Raw genomic sequence first — 17,048 nt, forward strand, 5'->3', positions numbered from 1 at the left:
AAGATGTCACCTTGAAGATTTAGGTGCACCTGACCCAATCCATGGTATTTTCAATCGCCCCATATGCGTGTGAAAGTAAGGCAATGAAAAAAGAAGATTGGGGAAGAATTGATACATTTTTATGGTGGTGTTGATGAAGAATATTGAAAATACCATGAACAGAACAGTAAGAAAATTTGTGTTGGAAGAAGTACAGCCAGAATGCTCCTTGGAAGGGAACCTGGTGAGACTTCATCTTACAGACTTTGGACATGTTATCAAGAGGGACCAGTCCCTGGAAAAGGATGTCATTCTTGGTAAAGTAGAGGTTCATCGGAAAAGAAAAAGACCCCCAACAAGATGAACTGACAGAGTAGCAACAGCAGAGGACTGAAACATAAAGACCGTGAGGAGCGTGCAGGACAGGACAATGTTTAATTCCAGTGTGCTTAGGATTGCTATGAGATGGAACCAACTCAATGGCATCTAACAGAACTTCTAAATGGCATGGTTTACAGGGAAAAAGCTACCAAGGAAACAAAATATTTCTACTTAATTATAATTAAACACAGCATATGCAAACGTAGGGTATGATGGCCAGCTACTATTGATTATTCTGAAAACAGATCACAATAGAAGGTCTTGGATAGAGCAGGAGACAAGTGTGGAACACAACTCAAAATCATAAAAAAGACCAGGATTATTGGTCTGATAGAATCTGGTAGAACCCCTGAGACACTTTTCAGGTCTGGAACTGAACACACCCCAGGGTTCAAATTTCAACCAAAGGGTAGATAAAACCATAAGGCGAACAATCAACCTTAGGAGATCAAAGGATTCCAAGGGAATAGTGAATGGTTTTAAATCAGGAAAGGTGTGCGCCAGGGTTGTATTCTTTCACCATACTTATCCAATCCGTATGTTGAGCAAATAATCTGAGACGCTGGATTATATGAAGAAAAACATGACATCAGGATTGGAGGAAGACTCATTAACAACCTGCAATATGCAGATGATACAACATTGCTTGCTGAAAGCAAAAAGGACTTAAAATAATTATTGATGAAGATCAAAGACCTTTGGTATGGGTTGCACCTCAGTGTAAAGAAAACAAAAATCCTCACAGCTAGACCAATAAACAACATCCATATAAATGGAGAAAAGACTGAAGTTGTCAAAGACTTCATTTTGTTCTTTAAATTGTTGAAGAGCAAAAATGTCAGTTTGAGGACTAAGGTGTGCCTGACCCAAACCCTGGTATTTTCAATAACTTCATATGCGTGCAAAGTTAGACAGTGAATAAGGAAGACCGAAGAAGAATTGATGCATTTGAATTATGGTGTTGGAGGAGAATATTGAAAGTGCCATGGACTGCCAAAAGAACCAACAGATCTGTGTTGGAAGAAGTGCAGCCAAAGTGCTCCTTGGAGGCCAGGATGGCCCGACTTTGTGTCTCATACTTTAGACATATTCGCTCCTCAGAAACCCTATCCAGGGTCACTATGGGTCGGAACCGACTCAATGGCACTGAACAACAGCAAGAACAATAGGAAGGAACTTGTCATGTTAACTCTCTTTTTCATTTCCTCCATTCTGGAGCTGGTGGTCCCTTTTGCCTGGGTGATGAAACTTTTCTTCCCTGTGTCTTCAAACTGGTACCGCTTGCTACGCACTAGGCATTGCATTTCATACCATGAGTTCTTTGGCTCGAGTGTCCACTACTCTTAGCTCCATTCTACAAAGCAACAAGCCGAGGCTTCAAAGAAGGACCAGGTCTTGCCTGAGGTCACAGAGGCCAACAAGCCTAGCCACTGTGGCCTACTACCCACACCATGTATTTGTCTCAGTTTGGGTGCTGATTGGGCTGTGGTTTGCGACTTGGTTGTGGGTTCCCCCAAAGAGCCTACTGCCAATGATCCTTCCTCATGCTTAGTAGTTCTCTTAGAAGGAGAAGGAGAAACCATCACCCAACCATCACATCCGTTTCTCCCTCCAATTTGTAAAACCACGGTGCAGAGAAATGCCAGGATCTGTTGTACGTTCATGAAAGGGGTGGGGAAACGAGGGAGTCCCTTTCAGAGCCCAGAGGGTGTGCAACTTCCTGCCAGTGAGGAAACACTGTCCTCCAGTAAGCCCAGCTTCTCCTTTCCCCCGAGCTAGCCTCACAAGAGAAGTTGGCGGGCAGCCGTGGGCCACTCTGGCCTCAGCCAGATTCCCAGCTACTTGCGTGAGGAGAGATGCCCTGGACCATCCTACTCTTTGCAGCTGGTGAGTGTGACACCCTCTCCACTCCCACCTCCACCCTACTGCCCCCACCTGCACCCACCTTTCTGCTCTGGGCCCAGAAATCAGTGCCGGGCTGGGCTGCCCTTCCAGGTGAGGGAGGAGATTTGACGACGAGCCTTGGAAACTCCCCAGGAAGGCCTTTCTCTTGCTGGGCACCTCACCACCCCTACGTCAAGAATGGTAGCAAGATCAGCCTGCTGGCAAGGACGTGCCCACGCCCCATGACTCAGCCCCATTGGCCTCCATAGCAGGAGGTCCTGCTGACAGTAGAGGGCAGAGGCTGAGCCAAGGTGTGGAGATGAACAAGGGGCGGCTTGTGGGGGTCTCACCTGAGCCAGACGCCCTGCTCAGCAACCTGTGTACAGCTGGGGCAGAGCTTGCTCTCCAGGGAGACTTCCTCCTGCATTAAGCCATGCTCCTTACGACAGCTTTGGAAAGCTCCCTTTGCCCTCTTTTCTTCCAGCCGTGCCCCTCCAGTCACCCTGGCCTCCTTATTGCTCCCTTCCCACACTCCCTGTCTTTTCCCTGAAGGTCCTTCTGCCCCTCGCCCTTTACCTGATTTCTTCTTCACCTTTTAGGACTCAGTGCAAATCTCACCTCTTTTGGGAAGCCCTCCTTGGCTGCTTCAGTTATAAAATGTTTATGGGAGCAGACAGCCCTATCTTTCTCCCACAGAACAGTTGATGGGTTCAGACTGTTGACCTTATGGTCAGCAGCCATGCACTTAACCTCTGCACCACCAGGCCTCCTTTTCATAAAGATTGTTGTTGTCAAGTGTCATCGAGTTGGTTCCAACTCATAGGGACCCTGTATTGGGTTTCCGAGGAGTGACTGGTGAGTTTGAACTATTGACCGAGTGGTTCATACCAACCTTGCAGTCCAGTACCACACCAGGACTCCTTCATAAAGATGGCAGCCTTGAAAACCCTCTTCTATCTGACAAGGTTGTTATGAGCCACATCTACTCTATAGCAACGGGTTTGTTTTCTTGGTTTTATAATGACATTGTGGTGATTAGGTGCTGCGGACTTGGTTCCAACTCATAGTGACCCTGTATAGGGTTTCCAAGGCTGGGAACAGAAAGCCTCTTCTTTCTCCCACGGAACAGCTGGTAGTTTTGAACTGACCTTGAGGTTAGCAGCCCCATTCGTAACCACTGTATTCGTTACCAGATCTCCTTTATAATGACATAGCTATTATTATAAAATGACTCAAATGCACCATGCTGAGCACTTGATCCTTTCAAAGTAGCAGTAGGGTAGGAATCATTATCCTCCGGATGTATATAAAAACCAGGGCTCAGAGAGGTAGAGCTACCTGCCCAAGGCTAAGTCAGGGAGCCTAGGTTCTAGGCCTCCGTTCTAACCAGCCACCTACACAATCTCCCTTATTCTGCATTGCAGGCTCCTTGGCAATTCCAGCCCCATCCATCTTGCTGGTGCCCCCACACCCCAGCAGCCAAGAAGACCCCATCTACATCATGTGCATGGCCTCCAGGGACTTCCCAGGTGCCAATTTCACACTGTACCACGGGGGGCAGGTGGTCCAAATCCTGCAGGCCCCCGCGAACCAGGTAGGGGTCATGTTCAACTTGAGTGGCGGCGGCAGCAGCAACGAGGGCCAAGGGGGAACATTCCGCTGCCAGTACGGCGTGATCGGGGAGCATAGCCAGGCCCAGCTGTCGGACCTCAGCGAGCCTGTGCACGTTACCTTCCCAGGTGAGGTCTTCTCGCAGCTCTGCTTTTCCCCACTGAGCCGTCCCTGGGCTGCCCCCTCTACCCAGAACTCTGCATAGGAAAGTCAGGACTTTCCTTTCTTAATTCTCCCAGCCACCCTGTGGGCTAGGTATGGATTAAGAAACGGAGGCATGGAAGGTCAAGGGAGTTGTTCAGGTCACATGGGGAGCAGGTGGCCCGAGCTGGCACTATAACAACCTTCAAAATCTGGACCTTACGCCAGTATCGTGATAGACTACATCTTCCCCTCTTAGCCACAAATATCTGCGAGTGCTTACTGTGTGCCAAGCACTGCAGAGAGAAAGACAGCTAAGGTTTCTGCAGCTAACTGGGATCAACAAGCAGTTCCATGAATATTCAGTTAGGAGCTGGGATAAAGAAAGTGCCCGGAGCAAATAGATCCTGGCCTAGGAAGTAATTTTAAGTAGAACATAAGGCAGTCCACAAGAGGTCCTTCTAAGAAGGTGATGCCATGTGGGCATCTGGGGCAAGATGGTCCTGGGAGAGGGTACAGCCTGTGCAGAGGTAAGCTCGCACCTCAGGAGGAGCATGGAGGCACCCCTTGAGGCCAAAATGGAGTAAGAGGGAGAGAGGAAGAAGAGGAGGTCAGGGAGGGGAAAGGGCAGTCTCTACAGGACCTTATGAAGTACAGTGAACACTTTGGCTTTCTTCTGAGAGACATGGAGCTGCTGAGGTCTCTCCCGGCCTCTCTGGGAGAAGGGGGTGGGGTGTGAGCTCTGGATCCGGGAGTGGAGGGGGCCTCCGCCTCCAGTTACACCGCTGGTCCCCATCAGTCAGAACTTTCTGCTGCAAAGAGATGTTTGTTGTCAGCTGAGGCCCATCATGGTGTGACAGAACAGTCTCTGTGTACCTCCTGCCTCTGTCAAAGGCCCCCTTCTCTCACCTTGGCGGTGTGGGCTTGGAGTGGGGAGGTGGCAACAGCCTTCCTGCCCCAGATGAATGAATGAACAAGGACTAACACTGTGAGAATCCAAGTGTGGGTCTCTCCTTCCTCTCCTGGTTTGGCTCCTGACCTCAGTTGGGACATCTCCCCTGAGGCCGCCTTAAGAGATCCCTTTTCTCTCTGGGTAGGGGCAGGATTGTCTTTGCAGAGAAGAAAATTCTGGAGCTGCAGTTCCGTGCCTCTGCTCCTCACCTCCAAGTGGGCCTCAGAGTCTACCATGCGGCTGGGGGTGTGGATGTCATCTGGCCCTCTGCTTTTGTTGTTGTCATCAAATCGGTTCTGATTTAGAGCAACTTAATATACAACACTGCCCAGTTTTGTGCCATTTCTACACTCAGTTCTGTATTTGAGCTCATTGTTGTAGTATCAGTCCAACTCATTGAGCGTCTTCCTCCTTTTTATTGACCCTTTACTTTACCAAAGGAACCCTGCCCTGCTAGCGTAGTGGATTTCTAGCTGGGCAGCTAACCTCAAGGTCAGCAGTTGGAATCTACAAACCGCTCTGCAGGAGAAAGATGAGGCTTTGGAAAGATTTACAGCCTTGGAAACCCTATACGGGGGCGCTCTGAGTAGGAACTGGCTCCCTAGCACACAACCATCACTACCACCACTTTACCAAACATGATGTTCTTCTCCCAGGACTGGCTTCTCCTGATAATATGTCCAAAGTAGGTGAGAACCCCAGTGACACCCAGGCTGAAACCATCCAGACTCTTCAGGTTGCAAGTCACTGAAAATTTGACTCAAATTGGCTTAAGTAACCCAAGGGCATTCATTAGTTCGTAGACCTGAACAGTTCAGGCGCACACTGACATCAGGTGTGGTTGGATCAAGGTGCTTTTAAAGAAGTCAGAGATTCATTGCCACGTGCCAGACCCACTTGCTTCTGTAAGGATTTTTTCCCCAGGTAGGTCTTCACTGTCATGCTGCCAAATTGCCCATTGGCATTTTGTGGCTCCAGATATATATCCTTATTAGCTCTGTAATGCTAGCTATAGCAATAAACCTCTTTTTCCACTGGTCCAAAGTCCCAGAATTAGCTTTCATTGGCTCAGTTTAGGCCACATGCCTTCCCTGAACCAATCATGGCAACTAGAGGGAGGGAATATGCTAATTGGTTAGACTCCAGGTTTGCTTGCTCCCCAGGGTCCTGAATGCCCAACCCACATGGCTAGGGAGAGTAGGAGAGATCTGGTTCCAAAGCTGCCTGCCCACCTATGGCTGTGAGCTCCATGAACTGCCCTCTCTTTTCCCATTTTCTCCCAGTGCCCACTTGGATCCTGGCTCTTTCCCTGAGCTTGGCTGGAGCCCTCCTCCTCCTTGTTGTGCTGGTGGCTGTTGTCATGGTGATCAGGAAAGGTAACAGCAGGCAAAGGAATCATAAGGCCATGGACAGCCAGTTTTCAACCTTTGTAGCGTGAAAATGTGCTCACACTCACGTCCATTTGTTAGAAGTGTGGAGGAAGACAGTTTGAGCAAGCCTTACTCCAAGACTTAGCAGCAGAGAATCCTCCGTATGTGAGATGAGGGTGGTGGGCAGAGGGAATTGATATTCTTAAAACACAAATTTCAGATGCTTTCACATTGAAATATTTTCATGGTACTGCTGATATTGAAAACAATAAGAAACGTCTGCAGGGACTCACCTAGTGACAGGCGAAAAGGCAAGGCTGGGTGGGCTTCCAGTATCGGAGGGAGGGGGAGGCATTCAGAATGAGAACTCCTGGTGTGGAGTGCGAATCACAAGATCAGTGGTTCAAACCCACCGGCTGCCTCTTGGAAACCCTGTACAGGGTCACTATGAGTCGGGATTGACTCGAAGGCATGTAACAACAACAACAAGGAAAACCAAACCCATTGCTCCTGAGTTAATTATGACTCACAGCGACCATATAGAACAGAGTATAAATGTCCCATAGGGTCTCCAAGGCCTGGTGGCTATCTAGGATAAGCACTGGATTGCTAACCACAAGGTCAGCAGTTCAAACCCATCAAGATTTACATTGTTGGGAACTCTATACAGGGTGGCCATGAGTCAGAACAGACTGGAGGGCAGTGGTTTTATCCTTAGAGAAGCTGACAACCCCGTTGTCTTTCTCCCACGGCGAGGCTGACGGGTTGCCCACCTTTCCTTTAACAGCTGAGAGCTTAACCACTATACCGAGGGCTCCTTCAGGAATTTCACAAACCAGCATTTGCTGAGATTCTCTCGGAGGTTTCTGGGAGTTCTAGGGTCTTGCCAGATGTGCTCTAACCAAGACTAACTGTGCTATTTGTTTTTTCTATCCCCAGTTAAAGTCACAAATTTGCAGAAGAAAAGGTGAGACAGTCCCAGGGGACCCTCAGAGGGTGGTTTTGGGAACCGAAACACTAAATCTCAGCCAGGAATTCCTCTAATGGGTCTCAAAGACTCTTTGCTAAGGTCCTGGGTCTAATTCCTGGATTCCCAACCCAAACGGCGCCCACCAGTGAGAGGACTGATGAATAGGAACAGGAGCCATTTATTAAGAGCTAGGAGATGGACAAGCAGTGTAGCCCTGGAAATAAATCCATTTTACAGATTAGGGGAGTGAGGAGCAGTGCTGGGTCACACAGGGAGCAAGTGACAGAGCCTTCCTCATGTTGCTCTTTTACTGCTTCTGGAAGGTTATTGTAATCTAGTTAGGAATCTATCATGGGGGAGTCGAGTGGTACCTATGGGGCGAACCAGAGTCCAGTTTGTACCTCTAGGTTGTGACCCTGGTTTCTGGGTATCAAGATGTGTGCTAGGGTTTGAATCACCTGGCCCTGAGGAAAACGTGAGCAAGTAAATTTCCACATCTTCATTTTCCCCTCCAGCTGTCTGGGTGTTGAGAGGGTTAGGGTGTGGGAAGCCTGGTCTAGGGTAGCAGCTCCTAGGATCAAGCATTGTTGCTTTCTGTGGAAAGGATGCGCAGACAGGTGGGATCTGAAGGTCAAGTCCTGGCCCTGGTCTGGGGCCAGGACTTCCTAGGGCTCCCCCTTGACCCAGCATAGGGCTGGAGGCTGGGTGGGCCCTCACTTTCTCCTGAACCCCTTTGCAGAGAGCGAGAATCCTGCTGGGCCCAGATTAACTTCGCCACCACAGGTGTGTGACCCTCCCTTCTGTCCCCCACCCCAAAATTCCAGTGGGCCTCATTATTCCCTACCTACATCAGTCTTCTGGGTGGTGAGCAGACCCTTCCACCTGCTATATATCACCTCTCACCTGCTCTCCTCACCATTCACTAACACTGCTCTCCTTCTGAAAGGGAAGCCCCTCCCATCTCTCCCAAGGCTCACCTCTTCCAGGTCTTGACTTCCTACTTAATGCCCACTCCCATAAAAAGAAGCCAAGACAGCTGTCTTTAGTCAATTCCTGTCGCCCCCCTGTGTGTCAGAATATAACTGTACTTTATAGTGTTTTCTTTAAAAATTAAAAAAAAAAAATTGTTGTGGAAATATATACACAGCAAAATATACAAAGAAGCTACCAAAAGTTCATGAAAGAATTCAATGGTGTTTTTCAATGAACTCTTTGAAGTTCCCTCAAACACTAATTAACAGTTTCCACACGTTACCGTGACATTCATCACATTCTTCGAGGTGTGTGTAAGGCTGTCCATGGCAGAGTTTTCCGAAGGAGAACACCACGGTGGACTCAAATCTCCAGTCTTTCGGTTAGCAGCTTAGAACGCTAGTCTTTTGAATCACTCAGGGATGCCCCAGTGCCTGGCAATTCCCTTTATCCCTTAACAACAACACAAATAACCATTATATTCTGTATGCTGTGTACTTAGCATTTCACCGCCCCTGTTGGATGGTTAACTCCGCAATATGACCACTTTGCTCCCCACTGCCTTCCAGGAGCTGTCTTTGTACCTGGTATCTTGTTGTTGTTAAGTGCCGTCGAGTCGTTCCGACTCATAGTAAACCTATATAGGGTTTCCGAGGAGTGGCTGGTGAGTTTGAACCACCACGCTTGTGGATCAAACCGACGTTGGGGTGGAGTGCTTATCCTACAGTTCCACACGAGGAATCCTAAACCACTTTTAAATTGTCCAGAGCTGTCATTCTGCCGCTGTCCACTAGGGGGCGGGAGGCAGGCAGCCTGTAAAATGTGTTGCTCTCTTGAAGGGGCCTTGCATGGCGAAGCTTGATTTTTTGGGTAGCGTAGTGATTATGAAGGAGTCCTGGTGTGGCGCTGTGGGTTAATGCGCCAGACTGCAAAGCCGTTTGAACTGCAAAGTCGGTGGTCGCTATGGGTCGGAACCGACTCGACGGCACTTAACAACAACAAGTGATTATGAAAGGAGCTCTGGTAGCTTAGTGGTTACAAGTCGGGCTTCTAACCTTAAGGTCAGAAGTTCGAAACTACTAGCCATTCAACAGGAGAAAGATGAGGCTTTCTGCTCCCGTAAAGATTCACAGCTTTGGAAACACTAAACAGGGTCGCTAGGAATTGGAACCGACTCCACGGCACAGGCACACCACCACCACACATTTGCTGATTACCAGCTGAGCTGCTAATCTCAAATACAGCGTTGGACTCTACCAGCCGCTCCTTCTGCTCCTATAAAGATTTGGTTGGTTGGTTATGTGTCGTGGGCTTCCGACTCACAGCGACCCTACACAGGGTTTCCGAGGCTGTAAATCTTTACGGGAGCAGAAAGCCTCATCTTTCTCCCGCGGAACAGCTGGTAGTTTCGAACTGCTGACCTTGCGGTTCGCAGCCCGATTTGTAACCACTATGCTACCAGAGTCCTTTAGTGACCTTATAGGACAGTAGATATGCTCCATAGGATTATTGAGGCTGTAAATCTTTACTGAAGCAGACTGCCTCATCTTTCTCACACGGAGCAGCTGGTGAGCTGACTTTTCAATTAGCATCCCAGCACTTAACTCACTGAACCAGAGCTACTTGAGTTGAGACAAAACCTCCATTTTTCTGATGGCAACAAGGGACCCTGGAGGAAGGCTTTGAGAGGGGAACATCATGGTTCTCTCCTTTGCTGGATCGGTTTACTGGTTTACTTCTCACAGTGGGCTGGAGGGGAGCCAGAGAGGGTGCTGGGAGTTGGGCCCTGCCCCTCCTCATTGTGGATTTAGGGTCTGTGGTCTGTGAGGGTGGGAGGCGGCAGTGGGCAGGAAAGTGTCAAACTGATCCCCGTCCCGGCTTTCCACTTTTTCTCTTCCAGACATGTCCTTCGATAACTCCTTGTTTGCCATCTCAATGGTGAGTGGTTCCTTTTCTTGGCACCGGTTTCCTGTACTAATGGGGGGAGGACAGGGATGGGCTGAGTTTGACCTGGTGCCCAGAGTCACTGAAGAAGTCACTGTCTGTGAGTTGAAAGCTGACTCTGGAAGGTCCACGTTACAAAGGATTGAAGGTGGAATGTTGGCTGGGCGTTGGTGTTGCTGTGGGGGAGGATGCTAGCTGTTGTCAGTGTTATCTTTGCTTGAAGGCAAAGATGGGGTCATACACCATCCCTCTAGGATGGTGACTGAGGAGTTACAGTGGGGTCATGGAGACTTGTGATGCACACTGTTGTCCTTGTCTGGTACTAGAGGAGCTGTGTTAGCGTTCAGCTTCATGGAGTTCAGCAGAAAGGGCCCGGCTGTATTTCCCTTTCAGATGGAAGGATCTCAGAAGCGCCCACTTAGCAAAGGGTGTGGCTCCCCCTGGTCCTACAGTGGCAGGCCTGGGATTTGAACTTGGATCTATGGAACTCCTCTACACAGCAGTATCCTGGGGTGGACTTGGTTGGTACTTACCCCTTTTTGTGTGTGTAATAAATCAGAGTGAAGTCTGGCTCATGAACACCATGGCTCAAGGAAAGTCAGCTGACTTCTCACCACCTGGAGGGGGACTCAGATCTGGGGTGCAGATGGCCCCACTAGAGGTAGCCTCAGAGATCCCTTTGGGAAATGTGGATACTTCAGGATGGCTGTCGGGGAGCCTGGAGTTGAGCTGGTTGACTTGGTCACTGTCTTATTACTAATTCTGCCATAACAGAAATGCCACAAGTAGGTGGCAGACAGACACGTATTCTCTCCGTTTAGAATGCCACAAGTGTAAATTCAGAGTGCCAACTCCAGAGGTCTCTCTCTCTCTCTGGTGGCTCCTGACACTGGGGGGTGGGACTGGGGGGAAGTCCTTTTCTCTCTTCAGCTTCTGTTTCTTAGATCCTTGGACATCTCTTGTGGTATGGCATCCATCTTAACTGCACTTACTTGCTTCATCTGCTTTTAGATCTCAAAAGTTCTTGACTCAAGTCACAAGCCGCATTAAGACTACTGCATTAACTTAACAAAGAAATCCAAACCCATTGCTGAGTCTACCCTTTCAGGATGAAGAAGTATACCCCACAGGGTTTGAAGGCTGTAGTCTTTACAGTGGAATCCTGGTATGGTGCTGTGGGTTAACACGCATGACTGCAAAGTCGGTTTGAACCGCATGGTCGGCTGTTCAAGTTCATCAGTCACTCCCTGGAAAGCTATGGATTGGAACCAACTGGACAGCACTTAACAACAACAACAACAACAATCTTTACAGTGGAGTTCCGATTATGGCTCTGTAGGATAAACACTGGACCACAAAGTTGGTTTGAACCGCAAAGTTGGTGGTTCAAACCTATCAGCTGCCCCTTGGAAACCCTACACAAGGTCACTATGAGTTGGAACTCAACGACACTTAACAATAACAACAATCTTTACAGTAGCATACTGCCACATCTTTCTCTAACAAAGCAGTTGGTGGATTTGAACCACTGACCTTTTGGCTAACAACTGATCACGTAACCAGTGCACCATCATGGTTGTTGTTGTTGTTAAGTGCTGTTAAATTGGTTCCGATTCTACTGACCCTGCATAGGGTTTCTGAGGAATGGCTGGTTGGTTTGAACCACCAATCTTGTGTCCAGTGCTTACCCTGCAGTGCCATACCAGGACTCCAAGCACAACAAGAGAGGTTAGGATTTACAGCACATAATTTTTGGGGACACAGTCCAATTCCTAACAGCCACCATGGATGGAGGAGGAAGCAGCTTGGCCCAACTGGCAAGAAAACATTCAGCACACGTGTCCTGGGCATCTGGACCGTGATAGGTGGAGACACTGGCAAGAACAAGGCTATTCCATGTGACGAGACAGAGGATGACACACAGACTAGAAGGATGGGGTACAGAATGACCCAGAAGCTATTTGAGATGGGAGGTCAGGAAGGGCCCTTCTGAGATGGGGCGACAATGGACAATGGGAGGTAGCTGGGGAAGAATGTGAGGTAGCATGGCCCAGAATAGTTGGGATGGAGTAGTGTGAGGCATGGGAGAACGCTGGCTTTCACTCTGAGCGAGGCTGGAGCCATGGAGGGGTCTGAGCAGGGGAGGAGGGTACCTTGACTCAGGTGTTCATAGGTATCGTCTGGTCCTATGGGTAGGATAGTCTCTGGGGATGAAGATGAAAGACACCAGGTGTACCAGGTGGTGGTGGGGGTGTGTTGGCAGTGAAGGTGGAAGAAGTCATGAGTGAAGGGGAGACGTGGTGGGTGGGAAGACAGGATGGATTTGGATTGGAATGAGGGGGCTGGGGCAGCCGGGGGAGGCATAACACCAGGGGTGATTTCTAGGGTGTTAGTTTCAAAGTTCTGCCCTTTTCTGGGATAGGGAACCCATCTGGGAGGGGCAGGCTTCAAGGGACCAGATAGGTCACCTTACCCAGAGGCGCCCAAGAGCAGATAGTCTGGATTCTGGAGAGAGGTCGCCTGGGGTCACTGATACACAGATGGCGGGAAGGAAGTGGGTCTGTGAGAGCAGCTCACAGAATAAACCCTGAGCTTTTAAGAAAAACCCCCACAGGCTCGTCAGAGTTCTACAATTTCCATGAGGAACCAAGTGACCAACCTGGTGATTTTTCCTTTTAAAAAGACATTTTAAACGAAACAAGCAGAAAAAAGAACTGGTTTCTCAGTATTTTAGTCCTAAGGACTTTAATTTAAAAATTAAATTTCTCCCCCACATTTTAGATATGGTTTGAACTACAAGGTTGGCAGTTCAAGCTCACCAGAACTCCTCAGAAATCCTATACAGGGTCACTATAGCACTTACCAACAACAACCACAATGTATATTTATATTCAAAATTACATGTCCAGTCATTTCCTTCTGTCACTAGAAGCTGTCCACCCACCCAGTCCTCCCTCTACACACACACACACACACACACACACACACACACACCAAACCACTCACTGGCACCAAGTCGATTTTGACTCATAGGGAGCCTACATAGAGTTTCTGAGACTGTTTATAAGGAGACGTTCTCATCTGTCTCCCCCAAGGAGTGACTGGTGAGTTTGAACTACTGACACTGAAGTTAGCAGCCTAAAGCCTCACTCACAGCGCTACCATGGTTCCTTAAACACACACACACACACACACACACAGAGGTAAGCAGTGTCAGAGCTTCCGGAGGCAAATACCATCACATGTGATGTTGTTGCTGGCAGCTGTTGCGTGTGTTACAGACTAAAACCGTTCCACAGGGTTTTCTTGTAATCTTCGTGGAAATAGATCGTCAGGCTTTCATTTGTGGAGACACTGGGTGAGTTTGAACTAATACAGAACGTCCCACGGGAATTCTCCTGGACTTCTAGAAAAGAGTGGCAGATTCGCATGAGGTGTTGGGGACACAGACATGAGCAAGACAACAGGAGTGTGAGAAAGCAGGTTTAATAGAAAGCGAAAGTACACTCCAGGGGCATTCCGGGCTGTCTCTGAAGCCAGGGAGATAGATGGTTAGCAGCTGATTGCAAACCAGCGAGGTGCCACCCAGATTCCTCATGAGAAGACCCAACCACTGCCATGGAGTGGATAGCACCCTACAGAACAGACTAGAACTGCTCCCTACGGTGTCTGAGACTGTAGATCTTTATGGCAGCAGACAGTCTACCTTGGAGCAACTGGTGGATTTGTACCGCTGACTTTGCGATTAGCAGCCAAGTGCTTAATCTTCTGTGCCAGCAGGGCTCCTTCATGTAGCTACAGCGGCTCTCCTCTTCCATGGACTTGAACATGCTGGCCATTGTGAAGATGACAAAGGGCTGATTGCTTGGTTCTAATGGACATAAAGTTGCCTTAGACTCTACTACATCCTAAAATAGCAACAATGTACCCTCTTTCATTTTTTACTTTTTCACACCAAGAACAGCATGCTCTACACAGTTATGCATGCTGCTTCTTTTCTTGAACGGTAAGTACACTCTAGTTTAGACTTTTTCCTAGCATCTTTTTGAAGCGTTAGTGTGCATTAGTTGAAATCACAATGTCTTGGAGTTTTGACTCTATTACCGTGTTGAAAGTCTGATAGTCAACTTTAACACACCCTGTGAGTGGATTGAATATATTTCCAATTGAGGACTCTCAGGTTGGTTACAGGCTTTCCTGGGGTTGCCCAGTGAGGAAGAACATATGTTTTAGCAAGTTCATTTCTCCTTGAATGGCATTTGGGGCAGGAGCCTGTAAAGCAGAGGAGTGGCTAGACTTTTGAGGAAACACAGAATGGAAAGGGAGGAGGAGGTCAGAGTAATAGTTGATTTAACACTTAGCCGGTGCTTACAATGTGCCAGGCACTCCATCTATTTAACACCTTTAAGTCTCATTGCCTCCCAGTTGTTCTTATGCTCTCAAATTGATTTTGATTCATAGCAGCCCTTTAGGGCACAGCATAGGGTTGCCAAGGCTGTAATCTTTTCGGAAGCAAACTGCCACATCTTCCTCTCTCAGAGCAGTTGGTGAGTTCCAACTGCTGACTTTTAGGCTCTTATGGTGCTGTGGGATAAAGCACTAGATTACAAGGTTGGTTTGAGTCACAAGGTCAGCGGTTCAAACTCATCAGCTGCTCCTTGGAGCCCTATACAGGGTAGCTGAGTTAGAACTGACTCAATGGCACTTTACAACAGCAACATCAACAGTAACCGTGGAGTCCTGGTGTGGCACTGTAGGATAAGCACTGGATCACAAGGTCAGTTTGAACTGCAATGTTGGCTGTTCAAACTCACCAGTTGCTCCTCTGAAACCCTATTGTTGTTGTTAAGTATAGCGACCCTGTACAGGGTTTCTGAGGCTGTAAATCTTTACGGGAGCAGAAAGCCTCATCTTTCTCCTGCGGAGCAGCTGGTAGTTTCAAACTGCTGACCTTAAGGTTCGCAGCCCGATTAGTAACCACTACGCTACCAGAGCTCCTTCTGAAACCCTATACAGTGTTGCTATATGAGTGGGAACTGACTCCACAGTGCTTAATAACAACAACGCCAACCCTACGATGTGAGTATTGTTATTATTAAGTGTTGTCAAGTCAATTCTGAGACCCTAAGTCAGTTCTCTTCCTTTTTTCTTGCACAGACACAGAAAAACACTTCAGAAGAGGATATGGCCACCTTGGACGCTCATTCTGGCTCCACTGTGGCATCTGGCATCTCCGGGCCCCGGAAGAGGCCTACCTCCACTTCATCCTCACCGGAGCTCCCTGAGTTCAGTACTTTCCGGTCCCCCCTCTGAGCACTGGGGTCTTATGTTTGTGCATCTTCCATTAAGCCCTCTCCTTCAAGCTGGCTGAGCTGTATGGTGGCTACGCTCCTTCCAGCTACTTCTGCGGGGCTCTTAGCTGCTGTTTTCTCAGGGAATTGAACAGATGAGATGAAGGGGACCCTTCTTCACAAAGAGTAGTGCGAGAACCGGAAAAGGCATAGGCATTGACTGACCTGCTGCCTGGGCAGAAAGCAGAAAGCCCCTCTGGATTCTCAGCTTCTCAGGACCAGGCAAGGAAATGGGGAGGTCTGTGCTTTCCACAGGTCCCCCTCCATCTGCCTGGGCCCTTATCTCTAACACCAGACTCAAGCACTGAGTTTTTGGAGCTGACAAGACCTGGGGTATGTTCTGAGTCTCTGCACCTAAATTATTCATTACAACACATGTTGAGGTGTTCCCAAGCTCTAGGGAGTGTTGTCTTTTTCAAACCTGGGACCCCTGGGGTCCAATCAATGGATGCCTGGGAGATGGGGTAAGTGCTGTGCACCAAGTCTGTGTTCCAGGTGGGCATGGGGAGGGCTGTGGGTGAGGAGGGAGCTACAGGAGGAGGGTCTACTAAGGTTCTTGTACTCTTGGGAGTAGGAGGTGCAGTGATTAGGGGAGGGAATTGGGGAAAATAGACTTCAGGGATGATGGGACATAGTCCCAAGCAACCTGGGGCCCCCCTAAAGAGAATGGGAGCTTAGAAACAGTGGAGCAAGAAAAAGAGGCTGGAATGGAAGATGTAGGGGACGGGGAAGGGGCACCTTCTCTGCTAAACTGGCTTCATCATTTGGGGAAGAGAATTACCCATGAGCAATATGAGGGACTGGTTGGAGTTTTCTTCTCGGGGAAGGCGCCAGAGGAACCTGAAGATGGTGGGAAGGGCTATGGGATGGTAGCGAAGGTGGTGGGGGACAGGAGGAGAGGTTGAAACCTAGAGGGGTATCCACACAGGGTTCAGGTTGGTGGCTAAGGTGAGGATCAAACTCAAAGGACCTTTGCACCCAAGGAAGAAGGGGTTGAGTGGGACTATGGGATGGGTGGGGCTATGGGTTGGAGGCGTGTCTCTCAGCTTCGACCCCGCCCTTCTGTTCCGCCCGCCCCCCAGCGCGGGTTACGTCACAAAGCGAGACATAGTGGGAGGAGACAGGGCAAGTCTAGGGGCGGAGCCTCGTTCCTGCTAGACGGAGCTTCTTGGCGGGCCGCCTCACAATGCCGGGCGGGGCTATGGGCGGGACCCAGCCTTAGGGGCGTGGTCGAGTTGTCCAGCCGGGGTAGGGGAGCCATCACACAAAATGCGACCGTTGGGGCGGGGCTGGGACGAGTGTCCCCGGGTGCGTCTGCGCGGCCTAGCACCGCCCCTGACGCACGCTCCCGCCCCCTCCGAACCGCGGAGCCACCTCACAAAGCGGCGACCGTTCACGTAGGGCGGGGCCTGGTGCGCGTGCGCGAGGTCCGGCCCCGTCCTCCGCGCGTTCCTTCCCCGCTCCCAGGACCGCCGATAGGGGGCGCTGCGCCA

At 49.3% G+C, this 17,048-nt stretch overlaps 2 protein-coding genes across 2 annotated transcripts in view; both read left to right on the forward strand.

The window, feature by feature from the left end:
- The first annotated feature begins 2,216 nt into the window (after positions 1 to 2,216).
- Positions 2,217 to 15,517, forward strand: LOC102838684 (chromosome unknown open reading frame, human C19orf38). Its single transcript, XM_006875164.1, has 7 exons — positions 2,217 to 2,247; positions 3,669 to 3,983; positions 6,232 to 6,324; positions 7,258 to 7,285; positions 8,028 to 8,071; positions 10,161 to 10,198; positions 15,368 to 15,517. The coding sequence occupies exons 1-7, from the start codon at positions 2,217 to 2,219 to the stop codon at positions 15,515 to 15,517; spliced, it is 699 nt and encodes a 232-aa protein (XP_006875226.1).
- Positions 15,518 to 16,824: 1,307 nt separating this feature from the next.
- CARM1 (coactivator-associated arginine methyltransferase 1) overlaps positions 16,825 to 17,048 on the forward strand; it is a 58,938-nt gene continuing 58,714 nt past the window's right edge. The window contains exon 1 of the mRNA XM_006875165.1: positions 16,825 to 16,952. Coding sequence (XP_006875227.1) covers positions 16,825 to 16,952 — 128 coding nt within the window. The remainder of the gene's footprint in view (positions 16,953 to 17,048) is intronic.

Source organism: Chrysochloris asiatica, unplaced genomic scaffold (assembly GCF_000296735.1).
Source record: "Chrysochloris asiatica unplaced genomic scaffold, ChrAsi1.0 scaffold00312, whole genome shotgun sequence".
NCBI classification, from domain to species: Eukaryota; Metazoa; Chordata; class Mammalia; order Afrosoricida; family Chrysochloridae; genus Chrysochloris; species Chrysochloris asiatica.

Excerpts from the sequence above, each read along its gene's own strand:
- LOC102838684 (XM_006875164.1), top strand. The coding sequence starts at position 2,217 with ATGCCCTGGACCATCCTACTCTTTGCAGCTG. Across the intron at positions 7,286-8,027 it reads ACAAATTTGCAGAAGAAAAG|AGAGCGAGAATCCTGCTGGG; the intron begins GTGAGACAGTCC and ends ACCCCTTTGCAG. Across the intron at positions 10,199-15,367 it reads CCTTGTTTGCCATCTCAATG|AAAAACACTTCAGAAGAGGA; the intron begins GTGAGTGGTTCC and ends GCACAGACACAG.